The sequence below is a fragment of the Neodiprion pinetum genome, chromosome 2, assembly GCF_021155775.2.
Source record: "Neodiprion pinetum isolate iyNeoPine1 chromosome 2, iyNeoPine1.2, whole genome shotgun sequence".
NCBI lineage: Eukaryota > Metazoa > Arthropoda > Insecta > Hymenoptera > Diprionidae > Neodiprion > Neodiprion pinetum.
The window spans coordinates 15,449,544-15,470,512 of NC_060233.1; the positions used below are offsets into that span (position 1 = coordinate 15,449,544).

At 35.2% G+C, this 20,969-nt stretch overlaps 3 protein-coding genes across 6 annotated transcripts; 1 reads left to right on the forward strand and 2 right to left on the reverse strand.

The window, feature by feature from the left end:
* Window positions 1-896: 896 nt before the first annotated feature.
* On the reverse strand, window positions 897-7,452 carry LOC124211910 (gastrula zinc finger protein XlCGF57.1-like). 3 transcript variants are annotated; one of them, XM_046611440.2, is made up of 5 exons: window positions 7,353-7,452; window positions 5,402-6,730; window positions 4,607-4,763; window positions 3,987-4,519; window positions 897-3,279 (listed from the first exon to the last, which is right to left on the reverse strand). In XM_046611440.2, the coding sequence occupies exons 2-5, from the start codon at window positions 6,412-6,414 to the stop codon at window positions 2,337-2,339; spliced, it is 2,646 nt and encodes an 881-aa protein (XP_046467396.1). In that variant the 5' UTR covers window positions 6,415-6,730; window positions 7,353-7,452; the 3' UTR covers window positions 897-2,336. The 3 variants fall into 3 exon arrangements, with proteins under 3 accessions (XP_046467396.1, XP_046467397.1, XP_046467398.1); XM_046611441.2 differs by lacking the exon at window positions 7,353-7,452 and adding an exon at window positions 7,268-7,328; XM_046611442.2 differs by lacking the exon at window positions 897-3,279 and adding an exon at window positions 3,312-3,602.
* Window positions 7,453-8,323: 871 nt separating this feature from the next.
* Window positions 8,324-14,472, forward strand: MetRS (methionyl-tRNA synthetase 1). 2 transcript variants are annotated; one of them, XM_046611257.2, is made up of 16 exons: window positions 8,324-8,533; window positions 8,739-8,890; window positions 8,969-9,085; window positions 9,185-9,334; window positions 9,643-9,765; window positions 10,157-10,272; window positions 10,354-10,470; window positions 10,557-10,595; window positions 10,695-10,859; window positions 10,949-11,225; window positions 11,641-12,022; window positions 12,104-12,317; window positions 13,118-13,354; window positions 13,431-13,773; window positions 13,861-14,094; window positions 14,222-14,472. In XM_046611257.2, exons 1-16 carry the CDS (start codon window positions 8,431-8,433, stop codon window positions 14,372-14,374), a joined length of 2,922 nt encoding a protein of 973 aa, XP_046467213.1. In that variant the 5' UTR covers window positions 8,324-8,430; the 3' UTR covers window positions 14,375-14,472. The 2 variants fall into 2 exon arrangements, with proteins under 2 accessions (XP_046467213.1, XP_046467214.1); XM_046611258.2 differs by having other exon boundaries at window positions 10,172-10,272.
* Window positions 14,473-15,901: 1,429 nt separating this feature from the next.
* LOC124211814 (ionotropic receptor 75a) lies at window positions 15,902-19,047 on the reverse strand. Its single transcript, XM_046611259.2, has 9 exons — window positions 18,847-19,047; window positions 18,602-18,771; window positions 18,149-18,457; window positions 17,920-18,047; window positions 17,536-17,706; window positions 16,965-17,173; window positions 16,680-16,894; window positions 16,332-16,606; window positions 15,902-16,256 (listed from the first exon to the last, which is right to left on the reverse strand). Exons 1-9 carry the CDS (start codon window positions 18,977-18,979, stop codon window positions 16,040-16,042), a joined length of 1,827 nt encoding a protein of 608 aa, XP_046467215.1. The 5' UTR covers window positions 18,980-19,047; the 3' UTR covers window positions 15,902-16,039.
* Window positions 19,048-20,969: the final 1,922 nt, after the last annotated feature.

Genomic DNA, 20,969 nt, shown 5'->3' on the forward strand with positions numbered 1-20,969 from the left:
TGAATACGAATGAACATTATCCTCATATAAAAGCAATGATTCTCATTCTCACTAAATTCGTATAACACAAGTTAATTTTAAGATATCAACAATTTGAGAAGACGTTTTATAGTTAGAACGTCCAAAATGATTAAATTCTAATGTTTTTCATACAGCTCCAGTATTTTTGGGTTTTTTTGGGCCACCGTAGAGATTTAGTCTTCAGAGATCATTTGAAATTTTTTTTTCAGAGGAATTATGTCTAGAGCAAACAAGAATAGATTTCTGTAAATATGGTCCAACAGATGTTCGGTAGTGGTTACATTTGCGCACTATAATTCTGTTATATTGCAAGATTTTATGAAAGTTTTAGGTAAACTCGTGTAATTTTGCTCAGTGTGTAAAATAAGTAAAAAATATTAGAACCAAATCGAAAATACCAGAGTTTAAGCAACTTGAATGTCTTCACTATAAAAAATTCTCTTAAACTCTTGATATCTTGGCTAGTATGATTATAATTTGATTGTATTGATTTAGATTTCGCAGTACGGATATCGTTTTATTCGTGTTCCCCATCATTGGACCAAATAACGTTACTGGATATTTTTAAGGCGAATCAGGTCTTTTATACATTAATTTTGGCAAGATCACATGAATCTTCATTTTTTTTTAATCCAAAATCGTATTATTGTTTTACAAAATATCGTGTATAAATTGTTCTCATTTTGTTTTTCTCCATTTATATCTTTATATACATATATCTATATGAATTGTAAAAGTTAGAAAAATTATTTGTTTATGATGTATACGACTACACGTATGTATATAATATGTTTATAATAAATGCTATTAATATACATAATATCATATATTACATAGTTCGATTTCTAACGTTGTTACAAACTATGTACTCTCGCTAATAATAATAATTATTTTGGTCGTTTTTCTGGCACAGGTTTTGTCCTAATTTTTTTTTTTTTTTTGTACTGGACTTCTCTTTGAAGTACGGTAAAAGTTTATGTTCTTAATATTCAATTTAGTATCCGTTTTCGGTGCTATGCGTAATTGACTTTATTATTGGGATTTTATTTGGTAACAGTAGATTAAATTACGTATATTAATGAATTATATGTGAATCGTTTGTACAGTGCGTTCTGATTGTTCATTTGCATCTGTATTTTTGTCACTGGAGATTGATTCGTCATACAAACAGAATATGTAAATTATAGTCTTAGAGGTAGTGTCTTAGGTACTTTCTTTGATGCTTATTACAGCATATAATTATGAATATTAATTGATAAGGTAAATGGTTGTATAATTATATTTTTACCATGCATTTACTGGCCTTTGTGGTTAATTTGGTAGATCTCCAAATTCGTAAATAATGCTGCCTGACGTATGCAAATAAGTATAGAAAATATATTACAGGCGTTTGCATAGAACATTAATCCGATTCCCTGGTGAAATTATTTTTTGAAACTTCCAGAAATTTCTATGAATTTACTCAGAATGTACGACGGTTTCTCAAATCTGCGGATGATTCTCTGAAAAGTTTCATTAATTTCTGGAAATGTTGTTGAAGTGTTTAAATTTTTATGCAGAAAATTAATTTCAGCACTTTCATGGTTTTCTTGATATTCATTAAAAATTGATGTGAAAAGATTGTTGAAAATATTTTTCTACAGATTTGTGCAATTTTTTCAGCAGCAGTTCGGAAAAATTAAATCCATTTCCTAAGAATTTATAATTTCTTTCATAGATTTTACCAGGTTTTCGTAACACGATTTCGTCAGAAAATACGCAGACACACCAGAACTCGGAACAGTTTCAGATTCGTGAGAGGTAATAAAGTTCTGAAGAAATGTGAGTTTTGTTAGAAATAGTCAGAAAGTCGAAAACTTGAAGTTTTTAGATTTTCAGTAAAAAAAAATAAAGAGTTCCGAAAGAATTTGAATTGTTCCTAAAATTTACTCAATTTTCACATAGAACTCGATTCAACCATAAATTTTAAGAAACTTAAAAATTAGCAGTTTTTTAGATTTTCAATTAAATAGAAAATGAAATTCTAAAAAAACATAAATGTTCTTCCAAAAACTTTCTAGAATTTCGGGAAATTCATCCGATTTTATCGGAATAATTTCAACTTTTCCAGAAATAATAAAACTATTTTCTCAGAAAAGTGGTGAAATGCAGAATAAGTATATTTCTGCAAAATTTATAAACAGAATTGTAAGAAATTTCTGAGAACTTCTTTTACCAGGGGAATCGCTAATACAACGCATATTTTCTTAAAATCTAAATCTTACTTTAAAGAAATATCGCAACGATAATTTACCTCGTTATTCTTTCACAGACGGTTATGTTGTATTGGTTGACTTCTTAAGCGAACGAGCTATTGCTTCAACTCTTTCCCGTTTTGGTACGATAATATTCAAATTATTCTTAAGTAAGCCCGTGTCGACTGTTGAGACGTATTTCTTAGGTGTCCGCATCTGTTTTCTCCTCCTATTAATCTCTTTGGAATATTTCGAATCCAATTTTGATTCTTGATCCATTTCTTGGAAGTAATTACGAATGTTTTCGGTTTCTGGTATTTGTTCTTCCACAGGATTAATTTGTTTTTCACATATTCTAGACAGCTCCTCATTTACCTTCATACGCTCTTCAATAATTGCACTTAAATTTGATTGCGTCCATTTCGGGTACGTCTGTTCATTCATAGACATCTTGGCGCCCACTTTCGTCGGTTCTTCTCCAATACTTGAACATTTTTCAGCAAACGAATGTGTAATTTCGTCTTGCAAAACCATTTCCTCCGGAATATCAAGAATTTCGGTTTTGATTTCATGCGGAAATTTATCCGCATGGATTGTGGATGCCAAAGTATTCAACTCTGTTTTACAGTATAACTTGTCATGATGATTATAATCTAAGATACCCTCAGTTTGAGTGAAAGAAATTTCGTCCTTAACGATCCTCTCGTTTCGATTGATACCATCATTCCCAACTCCTGTGAACGTATCCTTATTCCAAGAACTTCGTTGTTGATCTAATTTTATTGAACTGTTGGAACTAATTTTTTCATCGCTCGAAGAACACAGCAGGCTTAGCCGTTGTGGAGTTATTGCTGTTTGGTCGTTTTCAAATGCAGAACGAACATACTTGCTAAATTCCGGTTGATCCGGCATCAGGTTATGACTTTGCTGCAAGTGATTTCGCACAGATTTCATGCTACTATATCGTTTTTCGCAAATCAAACATTGCAAATGTTTCTTTCCTAAATGGGTAACGAGATGAGATCTGCAACAATTTCAGATAGGGAGTCATTACATGAGTCGAATGGCCAGTTTGAATGAAAGGGTAGGTCGACAAACAAACCGTTTAAAAAACCTGGAGGACTTTATTTTCGTTGAAAGCGATGAACACATATGAAACAACACTCCTGCTGTGCAATAAAAATGAATCTTATCAAATTCGAATAACACAAGCTAATTAAGATATCAACAATTTTAGGAACGTATTTACAATCAGAAGGTTTGAAACGATTACACCACCGTTTTTCTTTATCTGATTCAAATGTTTTTGAACACAGTTTTCTCGCTCACCAAATCCCCACATATTCTCTGAAAAAGATTCAAGTGTCACATTATAGCTTAGTTCTGTACACTTTGGAGGTAACTTGAGTTTGGAGATAACTTGTAAAAAAAATTGTAAGTAAAAATTTTTTCAAGCAATCTCTGGATATCTCCACGGTGAAAATGAACTCAAAAACGTCAGAATCACATAAGAATACCTCTTCTCAAGTTGTTTATATTGTAACTTGCGTGACTCGAATTTCTTCAGATTTATTTCTGTTGTGTCAAGGGATGCTGTTTCATTCGTGTTCACTATGATTGGCAAAAATAACATTGCTAGAGTATTTCAAATTTCTTTTCCTGTTTTCCTAACTTCTGATTCAGATAGTGAATGCCATTCTTCAATAATTCAAAATCCGTTTTACAACTTACTTCAACCTCCCTTCATGACAAAATACTTTGCCACAAACTGGACACCGGATAGCCATATTAGCGCGTGGAGCTTCTTGATGGACGAGAGCAACGTGCCTCTGCAAGTATTTCGCGCTGTTGAATGCCTTGCCACATTCGATGCAAATGGTTTGCGTTTGCCTGTCATGAATGGCCCTGTGTTCTTTCAGGGCAAAAGAATTGGTGAATGATTTAGAGCATATTTCACAGCTCAACAACCCCTCTCCAGTGTGTTTTCTTATGTGATACTTGAGCTTTTGTTTTTTGGTGAATGTTTGACCGCAATATGAGCAAACGCATTGTTCTTCTTTGGTGTGCACACGAATGTGAGAGTTACATGCGCCTTTGTCCGAAAACCGTTTATCACAAAATGTGCAGGTGTATGGCTTCTGCCCTGTGTGAATCCTGATGTGACGAACTAAATTACTGCGTTGAACAAACTCTTTTGGGCAATGTGGACAGCGATGCTTTGGTCCAACATGGATCAGTATATGTTCATGGTAGCTGTCCCTTCTCTGAAGAATGTTAAAAAGAACAAAGGGATGATGATTTTTATAACTTCTGATATCATCATATATTGCACAATGTGTAGTGCAACTCACGTTAAATATCTTTTCACAATATGGACAAGTGGAAGACTTGTCGGTTTTATGAAGCTGACGGTGTCCATAAAGGCCAGATTTGCTTGAAAATCCTTTTCCGCAATCTGTGCATACAAACGGACTTTCTCCCAGATGATGTTCTTCGTAATGAACTTTCCTGAAAGAAAAAAACAGTAACAGTATTGGTTCGATATAGTATCTCATAGTGGAATTGTTTGCAGTAACATGGTTTTACTCAGAATGTAAATTTATAGCAGTTTCTCAAATATTTTAAAAAGTTCCTAACAAATTATAATAATCTCTCAGAATTCTGTGGTAGAAATACCTTAATTTCCGTGTAGGAAATTAATTTCAGTAGATTTATAAAAAAAACCCTAATACTTCTCGTAATTTTCTAAAATGTTTTAATAATTCTAGTTTTATTGAAGATATTCTTTTACAAATGCGTTCAGATATTTACAACTACATTACAGAAAAATTAATTTCAGTTGCATTCTAAGAATTTCCAATTTCTCTCAAACATCTGTCTCAGTTTTCGGTAACGAGATAATTCTTTTAGAAAATGAAGTTCAGAAAGAATATATGAGTGCTTTGCAGAAACTTTCTATAATTTCTCAAAACCCATCAGACGTAATAGAAATAATTCAAACTTTTTTCGAAAATCATACAGATTTTGTCGCCAATCTGTTAAAAGAAATGTTACACTTCTGAAATATTTCTAAAAAAAGTTTTGAGTGATTTCGTTTTTTTTTTACTACATCTAACAATTACAAAATTCAAAATCGAGGTGCGCACCTGCTCTCCTTTGAGTCGAATTTCTGCTTGCAAAGCCTGCATCGAAAACCTTGTTTGTTATTATTAGGACTATGTTTCAATCTAATATGAGCTTTAAGAGCTCTGAGGTTTGACAGCTCTTTCCCACATTCATCGCATGGCTGTAGTTCTTTGGTTTTCTGGGCATGGGCGTTGTTGAAATGAATTTTTAAAGATTTCTTAGACCTCAATGTGACATGACATACAATACATCTGTAGATAACCAGTGTAGTGTGTTTTTTGAAGAAATGCGACCGCAACAAGAGCAAGTTTGGAAATGTCAACGTGCATTTCTTACATCTGTAAGACAAATCGTCAAACTCCAATTCACTTATTTCCCTTTTATGCCTACTTAACAAATGTGACGTGAAATCTCTTGTCGTTCTAAGTATGGTGGAACAGATGTAGCATTTGAAAGAATTGTCTTTTACATCTCTTCCATCTGGTAAGAAATCACTTTGGAAACTTGCATCTTCATTTCCATCTTCTTCTTTAATCTTAGCATCGCTTTCTGCAGTTCTTGCATTAGATTTGCTCTTCTCATGGTCTATTGCAACAATTTCTTTGATACCATCAAGAGAATGGGTTTCGATTGAAATAATACTTGTGGATTTCTTTTCACAAATATTTTTGTGCGTCTCAAATGCTTTCAAAGTGTAAAATACCAGGTTACAAGCATGACATCTATGACCTTTGTTAAAAATGTCAAAACTATGAATCGAATTTATGTGTTCCAAAAGGTTGTGTCTTGAACATGATCCCTTAAAAATGGCATTGCATATTTGGCACAATAATCTGTTGCAGATTTCGTTATTAACATCTTTTTCAGCTTCATTGGGGTTTGTTAAAAAGCATTCGACTTGATTAGGATCTGGATCTTTCTCCCCCCAATATCTTTCAGTGAAACAAGGATTCTCCCGTATCGATATGTCTTTACTCTTACTTTCGACATTCAATGATTTTGCTTCATACGGCGGAGTGATTTCGTCGGCCATAACAAACGCTAGATGCTGACTAGTCTATAATTTTCAATCTACTGGCTTGCTTTTCAACTGTTTTTTTCCTCAAGATTTGTTACGGGCTATGAAATCTTTCCAGTCATGACAGTTTCAATCTGTTCTTGCAAACTGCGAGAATCATTTTGCCATAAAATCACTCCTGGGTATTATTTCAAATTGTTTTTTTTATCAATTCCTGTGTGACAAAAGTGTGTAGAACAGTAATCTGAATAAATTCGTTGGTTTTTACTTAAATTATGTGAACTTCATTCATCACAGTGATAAGCCCAATTTCGTAGAAATAAATCGTTTTCTGGAACATAGAAGAGTTACATTATCATATTTGTCACCAGGTTATTCAATGGCAAAGACTTGCATCTCAAATATTAAATACTTCATATATTTCATATTCCATAAACTTAGAATTTGAATATGACAACTTGTGGATGAAATTGAATTTCTGGAAACAGGAGATCCATAACAATTACTACTTTTGACAAGAAATGTAAATTATATTTTACAAGTATTAGTTTTCCGTAATTTCCATATTATTGATTACATAGTGTTGGGTTGAGTATAATGTGAGGGATAAGGATGAATGGATGGATTAATATTTAGCGAATTCTGGGAGAATAATACAAGAAATGTGGTGCAAAGAATACATATACATGTATATGTGTAGGGCATGTATAATAAGCACAATTATGAGAATATGGAATAAATTACAGCTGAACAAACAGAAAAATATAGTTCATAGTTCGACAGCAAAACTTTAAGAAACAAAGGTAGTGAATTAAATAGACTAAATATCTCAAATTAGGAATGGAATTCGTTTAAAAAAAAAGAATACCGAGGTAACTAGAATGGATCAGGATATGATTTTAGAAATTTAAAATAGAATGTTTGGTAATGAAGATTGCAAGTTATTCCGTTACCGCCGTCGGATCAGCCTGATAATCCATTAGGCATAGCCACCCCACAGCCGATCACAAAAATGAATTACGAACGGCTGATCCGTCTTTTCTCAATTTCTAACTTTCTACACCGATGTGAGAATTATCAAATGTGCGCGATTCATTAGTGGATGGAATTGGACAAGATCTCAACAGCCAATCAATCTGTCAATTGAACTTGTCCCATTTCAGATTCTAGTTCATTTATTGGTTTGCTAAACTGGACAAGCTCCCAACAGCCAACCAAACTATGGTTTCAGCCTGACTCGATTCAGGCCGTGTTCGAAAATTGACTGACAGCACTGTCAGCAATCTTTCATCTCTTTTGCGCTTCCAAGTTCGTGGATAGCTCTGACTCTGTCCTAGGGAATTTTCAGTACTGTCAGTCAATTTACGAACACGGCCTCAGAATGTTGTCAGTAGAATTACTAGTGAACTTCATTATTCCCTTTTGTTCCATTATATTAAATTCCAACGTTGCTGTTTGTATTTTTAGCTATAAAGTAAATCCAATTTAAGTCAAAAATTTAACGCATATAAAATCCTTTACTCCTGTAAAATCCTCTCACTGCATCGTGTAATTTTTTTTTCTCTAATTCTATGATCATTCACTGCCCACTGCATTTCAATATCTTTGACTCAGAACTAGTCTCCATGTGTGTGCGGTTCATTAACAAAACTCTTTTCAACATGCGACTTTAGCGGTAAATATGAGAACTATGGAAAACAGGCCCGTAAAGCGGAACACCCTCTCCACCACTCTCCGCTAGAGTTACAAGATCTGTATACACGACCGTGTTCTCGGGCATTTTTCTTTTACGTTGATCTTCTGGCACATGATAATAAGTGATATGATTGGTCTATTCCGTTAGATCCGGCCAATGAAATCACCATAGACTTTAAAGATTTTTGTCAACGTTGTGTAAAGATCATATGTAAAGATGATTAGTTTGTAAGGTTTGTAGAATTGGACAATAGTACAACAGCGTAACACGTGTATTGGTTCTACAATTACCATATTTGACTATTTATTGCAGATATTTATTAATTTATTAGAAAAATGATTATACTGACAAACGATAATAATCCAAACGCGTTGAAATTGATTATCGGTTTGAAATTAGCCCAGCAGAGTGTTGAAATAAACACAGTGTCATGTCGAGGTTTGTAGCATAACCTATCAACTGGTGTTTCGAAACGTCAAAAATTCACAAAAGCTTGCTAGTAATCCAGATTAGTCTATAAAATTTGCTATAAAAATAACACGAAAATTGAAATGCGTTTGCAGACATCACGTGTGTAGCAAATTATCCTGAAAATGGCGGTGAATTGAATAAAGATTCTATTATTGATCACCTTTTTTTTCAGACGCTGTATTAGGATATTTACCATCGCTGCAATTGCCTTCGGGGTCAAGTTTATTCAGCACTAGCGCAGCGCTTCAGTTTTTGATACCAACGCCTGAAGAATCTAGTGTTCTAATTAACAAATGGCTCGAGTGGGACATTTCTCAGTTACAGGTACTAGTGTATTTGACACAAAAAGTATCCTGGATTCGGTATCAGGAACAGAAACTAATTTACTTTTCGGATTTATAGCCTGCATTGGTTTCTTACGGGGGTTCAGGAAAATTAGACATTTCCCATAAACCTCGGATATGGTCTTTGCTAAAAGAGTTTAATAGGTGCCTGAAAAGCAAAGAGCGTTTGATAGAGGTATTGTTGTATTACATTTTAGTAAATTTAAGAAATCTCAATTTTGTTCAATACGCATCTAGCTCAGTTTGTTCAACTTAAGTTCTTTTCTTTATCTAGACCAATACTGTTTTGTCAGTGGCTGATGTTTCTATTTGGGTTTCTTTGTGGTCGACAATAGCAGCCGTTGAAGTCAGTAAGGAATTAACCAAAGAGTTTCCTCATGTCCAAGAATGGTTGAACAATCTTGAATCTCTTCCAGTAGTTCAGGTAAGAGTAACAATGTTCATTATCATTGGATATTATGAATTTAAAGAGCAGTATCTTTATTTACATTTCTTTATGATTGATATAAATTTCACAGTCAACTCTTGAATAGCATAAACAAAATAACAACTCAATTCGCCGTTAAGAATTCTGTAATTGATTTTGTACTTTCTAACAAAACGTCATAACCACAGTAAATATGTTGACATTCTTTTATTCTTACAAATTAAAATTGTGGTGAAATCTGAGATAGAAGTTGATGCATTCCATGTGCTAAAGTGATCAAAAACATTGTACATTACGTTCTTTAGGAATCATTGAAAGAATTTAAGTTTGAAAGAGGTATGAACGCGATAGGCAGTATACAGGCTGCTTCGTGGTTTCCACTTAATTCATACACAGGAGGAACCTTGAATAAACAATTATCAAATGAGGTAAGTGCTTAAAATATTGCAGTAACACAATCTCGAAATTTGAGCAAAAAAAAAATGATTTCTTTCACTACTAAAATCTTGTATTCCCTTTTGACCTTTATCCCAGCTGCTATCTCACTTACTGCTAAATTTACGTTTACTGATGAAAATGATTGTAATATAATTGGATATTCAGACCGATATTGTTGTAGAACTATTAGTTCTTGTAACTGCGTATTTATAAAATTATACTAGTCGAGTATAAAACGATGAACTCAAGTTAAAAACTAATCGATTTTTTCCGCTGCTGTCCTTTTGTCGTAATATCATGTGAGTAATTATTTGTAAAAGTATCAAAATGGGCAAACGTGTGATTTTTGACTGTGACAGTGACTACAATTTGCTCTCTCAGGTAAATACACCAAAGGAGAAAGAAGTAGCTTCCATCAGCGAAGAGGAAATACTGAATGTTAAGAAAAATTGGACATCCAAAGATTATCCTAATCTTAAAGAGCCGTCGTATCCTGTGTGAGTGTCATAAACTATAAAGACAACAACCGAAAGATATTAAGCATTCTCACAGCACTGTTTTCCTTCTTTTTGCAACAGACTTCCTAAGAAAGGGGAAAAGAATATTCTGATAACATCAGCTCTTCCTTATGTCAACAATGTGCCTCATCTTGGAAATATTATCGGATGTGTTCTGTCTGGTGATATTTTTGCCAGGTTTGTGTGTACATACATCAATGCTGACTGATCAGCCACTTTATCTTGTTGAATTAATGTTAAATGTGGCTCAATTTATCTTGCAGGTATTGCAGGCAAAGAAATTATAATACGCTGTACATCAGGTAAATCTTTGTTCTTTATGTCGAGAAATATTTTCTTCCTATATCCATATTTAAATTTATATCTGCAAAGTTATATTCACAGTTGATCTGTTCACACAGTGGTACTGACGAATACGGTACAGCTACAGAGGCTAAAGCGGTTGAAGAGAATATGACACCACAACAAATTTGTGACAAGTTTTTCAGTATTCACAATGATATATATCGATGGTTCAGCATAGGGTTTGATTACTTTGGACGTACAACAACTCCTGAACAAACAGAGTAAGATGTTGAAGCATTTGTAATTTCACAAGGTAGTTAAAAGAAGGATAATAGTCGTGTTAATGCTTCGCAAAAACTTCTCTTTCCAGAATTGTGCAATCTCTATTCCTCAGGCTGAAAGACAAAGGATTCATAAACATGGAAACAATTGATCAATTGCTTTGCGAAAAATGCGACAGGTTTTTAGCGGACAGATTTGTAGAGGGAACTTGTCCAGGCTGCAAGTACGAAGATGCTCGCGGAGATCAATGCGATGGATGTGGTCATCTTGTGAATGCCACTGAATTGTTGAACCCGCGATGTAAAGTGTGCAATAATTCGCCGGTTATTAAACCATCGGTGCAATTTTTCCTCGATTTGCCTAAAGTAAATCTACTTTTTCAAGTTATCGTTAAAAACATGTTTGTTGTACGATATCGAAAGTTAAAATATTTGAATTTTAAACATCGCAAGCTTGGGAATATCCCACTTTTCTTACTTTACATCAGATCATCGGATTTCAATTTTATCGCGATTTGCCTGAAGCAAATATATCCTTTTATGAGATTGTCCTTTGAAACCCGTTTACTGTATTGCACAGAAAGTTCGAAATTTAGATTTTCCACTTTGAAATTCAGTTATCACACAAATTTTTTGCGATTTTTACCTCGATTCACCTGAAATATAGATGAACCACTTAAGAATTTTTAACTCAAATATCTCTATATCTGTCAGTGCGTAGATTGTCCGCGTTGTTTGCCCTTATTAAATTCCTTTCAAAAATGGAAAAAATTTTGTTCAGATAGAACCAATATTAAAGAAGTGGGCTGCGAAAACCGAAGGCGAATGGTCGCCAACAGCAAGAGTTGTTGCAAAACCTTGGCTGCGTGACGGTCTGAAGCCACGCTGTATAACGCGAGATTTGAAATGGGGCATACCCGTGCCGATCGAGGAGTATAAAAAAAAAGTATTTTACGTTTGGTTCGATGCGCCAGTTGGTTACATAAGTATTACAAAACGGTACACGAAGGATTACGAGCAATGGTGGAAGCCGAAGGACCATGACGTGAGCTTGTACCAATTTATGGCGAAAGATAACGTTCCATTTCACGCAATTATGTTTCCAGCATCGTTGTTGGCTGCCGACAATGGACACACATTAGTAAACCACATTATGGCAATTGGTGGGTAAAAGTTGATAGACGTCCAGTCATCGAATATTTGTGAAAATTAGGGATTTCAAACGTCACATATTTCATTTCTAGAGTACTTGAATTACGAGGATACAAAATTCTCGAAATCCCGAGGCATCGGCGTGTTTGGAACCGATGCTAGAGACACGGGCATTCCAGCTGATGTATGGCGATTTTACCTCGCTTACATAAGGCCAGAAAGTCAGGATTCTAACTTCAATTGGGTCGACCTGGCTACAAAAAATAATAGCGAATTACTCAACAATCTTGGTAATTTTGTCAACAGGTGAGTGAAAAATAATTTTGTGCACCCTCAAGATCAAAGGTCGATCAATAATTTTGCAAACAATTTGCCAAGTCCACTTATTGAACAAAAGCGGATTTTAAACAATTGAAAACAATAGAATATTTAAATCCGAACAAATCCATTTTTTCGATTTCAAATTTACAATTGAATGTGTTTTTTTACCAATGAATGAGTGGCTATTAAATAGAATGGATTGACAGGTATTGTTACAGGTTTGAGAATCAAGTAATCATAAATAGAGCGTAACTCAAAGTGCTTCAAGAATCATATTCGAGACTGCAAAAACATTCCGAAACTTTCATCACGGATTGAACTAAGTTTATAGCAATTGAATTAATTATCGCTAAAAGTTTCCAAAGACAACTAGAAAAGTGCTAATGTTAGTGACAGATTTACACAGATTCCAATTGTCGCAATATTCAAATAGAAACAAATGGATATGAATATAGAATTGCTCAAGACGTATTCGAACTCCACTACAGGTGAATTTTAATTTGTATGAACGAATCAAATAGGAATGGATAAAAAGAATGGTATATTACAGATTGGATTGAATTGAAACTGCGATAGAGTTGAAATATAAAAATATAAAAAAGAACCAAATCACTAGAGGCATATTCAAAGCTAGGAAATAATTGATTTGATACTACATAATCAGTTTTCTTATAAAGTTTGGATGGGCAAACATCAAACCGAATTTGTTTTAATAGATTATAATCTTTTGTAGTTTACTGGGTGCAATAAGACAATACTGATGACATTTCTCTGTTTATCTTAAGAGCGCTGACCTTTGCTGAGAAAAACTTTGGATCCAAAGTCCCACCGATGGAACTTCGGGAAGACGATCTCATTGTACTTGCTCTTGCCCAAAGAGAACTTTCACAGTATGTGGCAGCATTGGAGAAAGCAAAGATGAGAGACGCTCTCAGACACATTTTAGCGATATCCAAACACGGAAATCAGTACATGCAATCACAAGAACCTTGGGTCAAAATCAAGGGCTCTGACGACGACAAGTAAGTTAATGCAGTGACAAAAAATGTAACTGATTTTGCAGTTTCTTTCATAATCAAATTTTTTGCATTTGAACAGAAAAAAGGCCGGTACTGTCATTGGCGTCTGCTCAAATTTGGCCTGTCTTCTATCTGCATTGTTGGGCCCATACATGCCCAGTACATCTCGTGAATTGCGAGCGCAATTGGGCCTGGATAAAATCAGCTACGGCTACATTCCGGACACTATTATGACCTTTTTACCAGCCGGGCATAAGATAGGAAAACCATCGCCACTTTTCAGTAAAATTGAAGATCAACAAGTTGAATTGTTGAGGAAAAAATATGCTGGTAAACAAGACTCACCATCCCGAGAACTAAAATCAGTTATCCCTGCTGCTGCAACAGATACTGCTGCATTAGAAGCTGCGATTGTCAAGCAGGTCTGTGATTCAGCCAACTTCCTGACATGAGGATGTAAGGACAAAGAACATACTTTGATCATTATCAGTATTATTATTTTTTCATAGGGCTTGCTTGTAAGAGATTTGAAAGCTAAAGGAGACAAAACTATTTGGCAACCGCAAGTTCAAATCCTACTGCAACTGAAAAAACAGCTGGCTGAACTCACCTCTTCCACAGCAAAAATTAACAGTCAGTCGACGCCAGTGAATGCAAAGAAGTCTGTATCTGCTGCAACCTCTGAACTAAACGGAGATGGTGGACAAGACGTTGCTACTCTAGAAGCTGCAATTGCGAAGCAAGTATGTATTTTGCAATTTTACTGGACACAAAAGGAAAATAAATTGTGTGTTAAATAATTGAAACCATTACTGAAAATTTTTCTGACTGTTAGCGTATTGATATTTTGTGCAACTGTGTTTTGTTTAGGGACTTCTCGTTAGGGACTTGAAAACCAAGGGCGATAAAAGTGTCTGGCAACCGGAAGTGGAAATTTTACTTAATTTAAAGAAGCAATTAGCCAGCATAACCGGTGCTCCGGTCTCGGCCGCCAATGACAAAAAGTCAAAGAAGAAAAAATAGTTTCACTTCGAGAATACTTTACTGCGAGATTCAATAAATTATTTAATGTGAGATTCAATAAATTATTTAAAAAACAGTATTTGTTTTTATACATGAAACTTGTCTGCATTTATTTTTCTCCCTTTCTAAATATTTCTGCAAGATGAATGCATGTGATCAATTATTTTCATTAAGGTTCAAAATTCCCGTTGGAACCGTAAGAAATTCAATATAGCAAACATAATTTTATGGATGATTCATGCGGCGTGTCTGAATCATCAGTTAGGAAAAGAGAGAAAACCGTTTAGAAAATCTTCAATAGTATTATTCATGCGAAAGATTATGAATACTAATGGAACAACATCCCTGCAATGTAATAGAAACGATCTGTAACGAATTTGAATAACACAAGTTAAGGTATCAACAATTTCACAAGAGATTTTAGCAATGTTCAGAATACTCGAGTAATATTCTGGTACTTCTGATTCCATTCTCATGTCTTAGGCTTATTTTGTTTACCATAGAGATCTCCAAAGATCGACTAAAATGTTTTTCTATAAATCGTTATCTCCAGAGTGGATAAAAATGAATTTTTGTAAGTACGGTAAAACAGATTTTCGTCTGCAATAACATTTGCACGTTCTAACTATACGATAACGTTAAATTTCTTGAATAATTTATAGACCATTTATGGAGACATAGCTGATGAGCAAAATGAGATTAAAAATATTAGAATCAGTCCAAACCACCAGAATTTAAGTATTTCTGAACGTACCAAACATCCTTTTCTCAAAATGTGATATATCAGCTTGTGTTATTTGAATTTTCCAAGTATCATTTCTACTACTTAGCAAGCATGTTGTTTCATTCGCGTTCACCATCATTGGCACAAATTGGAAAGGCGCATTTATATTGATTCCAGTCCTCATGCGAATATAGTATTTTTCCTGACTCCGTGCCCAAATTTCCATTTTACCTACCCAAATAAGTACGCGTACTCGCTAGGCTAGGGCGATAAACTCAACTCGTGCAGGAATCACTTATTTTGCGCACTACTTCTGCAATTTACTATTTAAACAGCGGTAGTGGTGCGAAAAACTTTTCTGCAACGCTATTGGCTGCTAGCGGTGTGAGAAAGTTTTCTCGCACGACTGTTTACAAGATTTCCTTAAGTGCCTGTGGACAGTGCATAATACAGAACTTTCGGTGCGGGTGTTGGAAAAAAATATTTAAATTCCACACGCTTTGTTGCATTTTCATTGTATGTAATGAATATTGCTAAGTCTATTATTATATTGTGTACGCAATCAGACGCATATTTCGATTATTTCAATCAGACAGTTCAGGCCTGTTTTATAAACTAATCCTAATCAAATCCTAATCATTGAGAATAGCGTGCCCAATGTTTTTCTTTTTCTTTGTCTTTGTTTTGAATACGAAAGAGAGATTGAGAACGAATCATGCGTGTTTGATTATCAGTCAAACGTAGCAAAAAAGGGAATTAAAAAAGCATTGAGAATCAGAATGAATTCTTAATTTGTACCACTTTAAAACATGTTTCTTTAGGATTACATTTCTGCTTAATTAGTTCAAAATTTTAAGTTAAGAGGTAAAATTTCTCGTTGTATCTAACAACAAGCATCAATGACACGTGCCGGGTGCAATAATAAATGATCAAAATTAATTTTATTTTGAAGAATCTTGTGATTTGAAGATCAGATTTTCCCAAATGCAAATCACTGAGGCCAGAAAAATACCAACGAACAAAATGATAAACGCAGGTGCCGTTGTTAAGATGGAAATACTTTGTAGTATGAAAGAGTCACGGATGCACATTGGCTTTCGAGCCATCCAGCGTTTTTGTTGCCGAGTCAAGAGTCCTGCGCTTGATAGCTTCAATGCACTGGAACAAAATACACCAGAAAACAATTATTGTTTCGACCAAGATACTGTTGAGTTCATTTGTCTGACTTGTTACCCAATCTTTGCCATTTCAGTGAAAGGACTGTTGTGTCTACCCGACAGTGACATCATCTGAGGTCGAAATAGGTGAACTTCCGTTAGTTCACAGATCATTTGGTTGGTAAACAATCTCTCTACATAAGGATACCCGGTGTTTGGATCTGTGTGGTAAGCGAAGCCACCCTTAGCAACCCTTGCGAATCCTTCTTCCAGCGGAATGTATCGCGTTCTGTCTGCCAGAGGTTTCCATCGCTTGACGTAGAACTCCTTGATCTCCCAGTCTTTTTGAGCCTAACAGTAAATTTACAGGCATCGCTTCGTTATCTGGTACGATGTAAAAGTGCAACAAACATATTGAATTTACCGTCAATCCGAAGTTCGTGTACGTAATTGGTTCCGCTGCAATCTGTAAATTAGACTGTGCAAGCTGGTGCATTGAGTCGTTCATTTTTTCCAGCGGTTGATTCAGTTGAGCAGATACAACACTCGCCGAATAATAGTTGTAAATCAAGATGCTGAAGTATAGCAAATTCAATACCACTAATCGGCTAGAAATGGACGTAGGAACGAGCAGTGAGCCTGCGAGAAGATATGTCACATACAATGTTAAAACCAGCTCCTGCGTTCCAGGCTTTTACAATTCATTCACCTTGCTGACACATGATACCCGTTGCGACAAATCCTACTTCAATCCAGGTGTTGAATCGGTCCTTGACAAGCTCAACTTTCAAAGTCAGACCCAGTACAATTACGGAAATCGTAACTACGACTGCGGTAACGATCCAAGATTTCGTGGAAAATGGACGAATAAACTCATCGCTTACCCTCGATGCCATTGATCGAAACATGAAGCAGGTTCTGTCATGACCGTAAAAAATTAAGATTTAATCGAAAAAATAAGAATATTTTATACAGGATGGAGCTTAATAGCCGCGTTAGGATTAGGTTCAATGTATTCACCTTAGGTTGGGCTAAAAAAAAAAAAATTAATTTACGAACCGCCCATCTCTTCATCGATTAGAGTTAAGAAAATATTATCTTAGTACTTTTTTATAGAGCGTAAAATTTCGTATAAGAATCTGTATTTAAACAGTTTATAAGTCAAGCCGTTTACGAGAAAGAATATCATATTTGGCTGAGATATTCTATTTGAGATGCTCTATCGAAATTTTGATGGGGGTTTGAAAATATTAATTTTTTTTTGGTACACCCTAGTATACCTCCATGGCCAAACAGGATGAATGGCCTTAATTAGGATTGCACGTTCTTTAAATAGAAGCGCTGGAGTAGCCGAAATGTCGGCTTCACTTCGATGAAGAATCCCCACCATGCCAAGATGTGTACCGTTTTCAGTCACTTGGTCCCAAAAGCTTGTCTCTTCAATGTCCATTCTATATGTGGAATGTTTGTAGTAAAATAATGTGCATCCAGTAACGGCTTTTAAATTTCATCATTTCTGTTCATAGAGTAAATATCCTTGACAGTACCTTATATTCTACGAACATCTGAAAGCACTTAATTGTCTACTTTACCTAAATTCTTGTGGTCAAATAATAACGTACGGGAGTATCATATATGTATACCTATTAGTTCAATTGGCTTACGTGAAGTTGAAAATATCTTCCAAATGCGATAAAATGGCAAACCCGAACTTAGTCATACTGTCCAATGCTTTTGTAGTGTGATCTTGCAAGTATTCTTCAATGCTCATATCATCGGGTCTGTATTGTGTCTAAAAATCACCGTAATTCAAACCTTTTTTTCACGATCATCAACGGCGGCCAAGTAAGTGAACATACCGCACACGAGGCATTAAAGCTGCATCGAACTTACAACAGCAATTACTTTCAGCTGCAATCCATGAAAATTTGCTCTTCTCTGGTATTTCTCTTGATTCAAGGTGACGTTGAACCCTGTCTCATTATGCCAAGAAGCAAGTTCTGTAACATTCAGTTTCCCGCCCCGTTCTTTGGCCGGGTTGTAAACGTCGTACAAGGTATATTCATTAAGCCTCGGTGTGGCAATAACCAAATCAGTGCCAATACTAAATGTTTCATCATGTAGTAAGTCTACACTTTCATTCAGGTTTTCACCAAATAATAGCCAGATGTAGGAGTCGTTGAAGGTTCGAAGTTTTGAACTCTGTACATTCCAACTCAAAAATTGTCACAATATTCTTCAATTCAAGTTTAGTTAGTTCAAAGATGATAGTTTCAACATTATACCTAATTGACTTAAATCGTTTTTACTTCGCTTGATATTCTCAAGATGTCTACAATAGCTTACCTCTGTCAAAATGAACTCACTGTATTCACTTCCGCAATTTAAATCCAGAAAAACTCCAAATCGCGAATAGGTTGCAGCCATCACTTTTTCCAGAGAGAATTCGAACCCAGGGTAGAAAATTGCCACTCTCATTCCTTCGCTGCTCAGCATCTTGTTAAATTCCAAATCACCTACGATCAATGAAATCGGGTTAATAAACAGACTGTCCAAGTACGTTCGAGGTGAAATAATGAAGGAAATCTTACGTGACGCGTGTTCACACAAGAAGGCAACGACACTCGGCACTTGCTTGTAGAAAAAATAATCTCTCGCCAGTTCGTTTCTCGCAGCAAATAATCTCGCTATCAGAGTGAAAAATGTGAACCATTGTACTTGCATCGTCCGTGCTTGATGGTGTATGGTGTTACTATGTTTGGGAGCTCGCGTTTATCAACATTAGTATCTCACAATTTTCATATATTTCGTAAAGGGATAATTTAAAAATGAATAGATACAGATCAATTCGAACTGCGGTTGAAACGATTGTGCTAATTTGTTTCAGGAAACAGTACGAACCTCGACTTGTGGGAATTATGTATTAGTATCAAGTTTACATTCGATTACCGCAAACTCATTTCCGATTCAGTTTGTACTGACAGTTTCACTGTACGTCAAATGCGACAGGTATGTTTAGCGAGGTGAATCTTGGTGTGATAAGTTAGTATCTGTCATATTTGATCAAAGCTCTAGTTGCTTTCATAATTCACACAGATTCTATTTTACCTGAAAGTAAAGCAAATACGGTTACTATACTGCACGACTGGAGTACAAAAGTACTGAAGTTCAACTCCATCACAGACTATTTTCATCACTACTGAAGTACACTGATACTTGGGGGAAAAACTGTTCTTAAAAAAGTTTCATTACATGCAAAACGAATCACAAGAAATACCTCATATAATTATTAGATGCATTATAATATCGATTATTGCAGTGGACTGGTCACGAGTGAAATATCCGATATATAGTTGTTCAATTCTTGCTGCACGCGAAATGGAATTAGCGTCCAGTGTATATAAGAGATAAAAAATTTATTTTTGATATGATCTTCTGGTACAGATTCGATTTAGTTATATTATAGACCTTCTGGTAGTAGTGTGTGATGTACGAGGGGCTATCGTAGTTTTTTCTTTGCGAAGACGAACTCGTCCGATATCTGCGCTATTCGGAGCTCGAGCCGCAAATGCCACGCTCGCTTCTACGCAGCTCGGGCAACCTCGCTCGGTGCGCGAACTCGCCGCCGCGCATGCGCAATACCGGCCAAGACGGTTTACTTGGCTAATTCGCTGAAAGTTAACTGGCTAAAGTAATTACCCGACCAAAATAGTTCAAAGAAAATGGATAAACAGGTAATTTTAACCGGCCAAACCTGAAAATGCAGAAAATCGACAAGCAAATGAATTTCTCACCTTTCGGATTCGAACTTCTGACTAAAATACCACATATATAGACGGTTGTCGCTTACAATCAGAGAAGTTTTTAAGCGAATCCAAGTTCAATATTACTCAATTAATAGACTAACTACAGTTGGGAAATAATACGCATTAGATTATACGAGAATATGCAGAGCTTAGTGAGTGACTTTGAAAAGTTAACACAAACAAGTATCACGATTTGAAGATCGTTAATTTTTATTCTTAGCTTAGCTGATTATGATTGATTCATCAACTTTTTAGATACCTTGGGCAATTAGATCACAATAATTCTGTAAAGGTAATATAATAAAACTGAGTCCAGTTCCAGCAAGCTCGAATCTGAATGGTGAAAAATTTATTTGCTTGTTGATTTCGTACATTTTTAGGTTTAGCCGGTGAAAATTAGCTGATTAGCTAGTTTGGGCCGGATAATTATTTTAGCCAGCTAATTTTCATCTAATTAGCCCAGTTTGTCTTGAGCTAAGCCGGCTAAATCGTACAGCATTATAGTACAAACACTCGCAGTCCGCGATCGAATTGACATATTTTAATTACGAATTACGAATATAGTAGGGCGATTTCGTAGAGATTTACGATTATTTGAGTAGCGCGATACAAATCTTCCATTTATTGAATTGCTTTTTCATTTATCGATTTTGAGATAACACATAATTAGTCAAAGCTCTGCTATAAGCTTTTCGAAAGCTATAATCTAAGAACGTACCATAAAAATTCTTGTTTCTGTACCAATTCTCACTTTCTGCGACGCAACCGGGGTGGCCAGTATCGGCCATACAAACTTATCATCACAATTCGCGAAATAGTTAAACAGCACGCTAATGACACAATTACGTATAACTTATCACAATTCATTTGAACAATAAACAAATAATAACATCTAACGCATTAGGGGA

Coding starts and splice junctions, on each gene's coding strand:
- LOC124211814 (XM_046611259.2), bottom strand. CDS start 18,979: ATGCAAGTACAATGGTTCACATTTTTCACTCTGATAGCGAGATTATTT. Junction 17,707..17,919: donor GAAGATATTTTCAACTTCAC/GTAAGCCAATTG, acceptor TTCCACATATAG/AATGGACATTGAAGAGACAA. Junction 16,895..16,964: donor GGGTATCATGTGTCAGCAAG/GTGAATGAATTG, acceptor ATCTTCTCGCAG/GCTCACTGCTCGTTCCTACG.
- LOC124211910 (XM_046611440.2), bottom strand. CDS start 6,414: ATGGCCGACGAAATCACTCCGCCGTATGAAGCAAAATCATTGAATGTC. Junction 4,764..5,401: donor TTCGACTCAAAGGAGAGCAG/GTGCGCACCTCG, acceptor TTTTTCTTTCAG/GAAAGTTCATTACGAAGAAC. Junction 3,280..3,986: donor TGTCATGAAGGGAGGTTGAA/GTAAGTTGTAAA, acceptor AAATTGTTGCAG/ATCTCATCTCGTTACCCATT.
- MetRS (XM_046611257.2), top strand. CDS start 8,431: ATGATTATACTGACAAACGATAATAATCCAAACGCGTTGAAATTGATT. Junction 8,891..8,968: donor GGGACATTTCTCAGTTACAG/GTACTAGTGTAT, acceptor TCGGATTTATAG/CCTGCATTGGTTTCTTACGG. Junction 11,226..11,640: donor TTTTCCTCGATTTGCCTAAA/GTAAATCTACTT, acceptor AATTTTGTTCAG/ATAGAACCAATATTAAAGAA.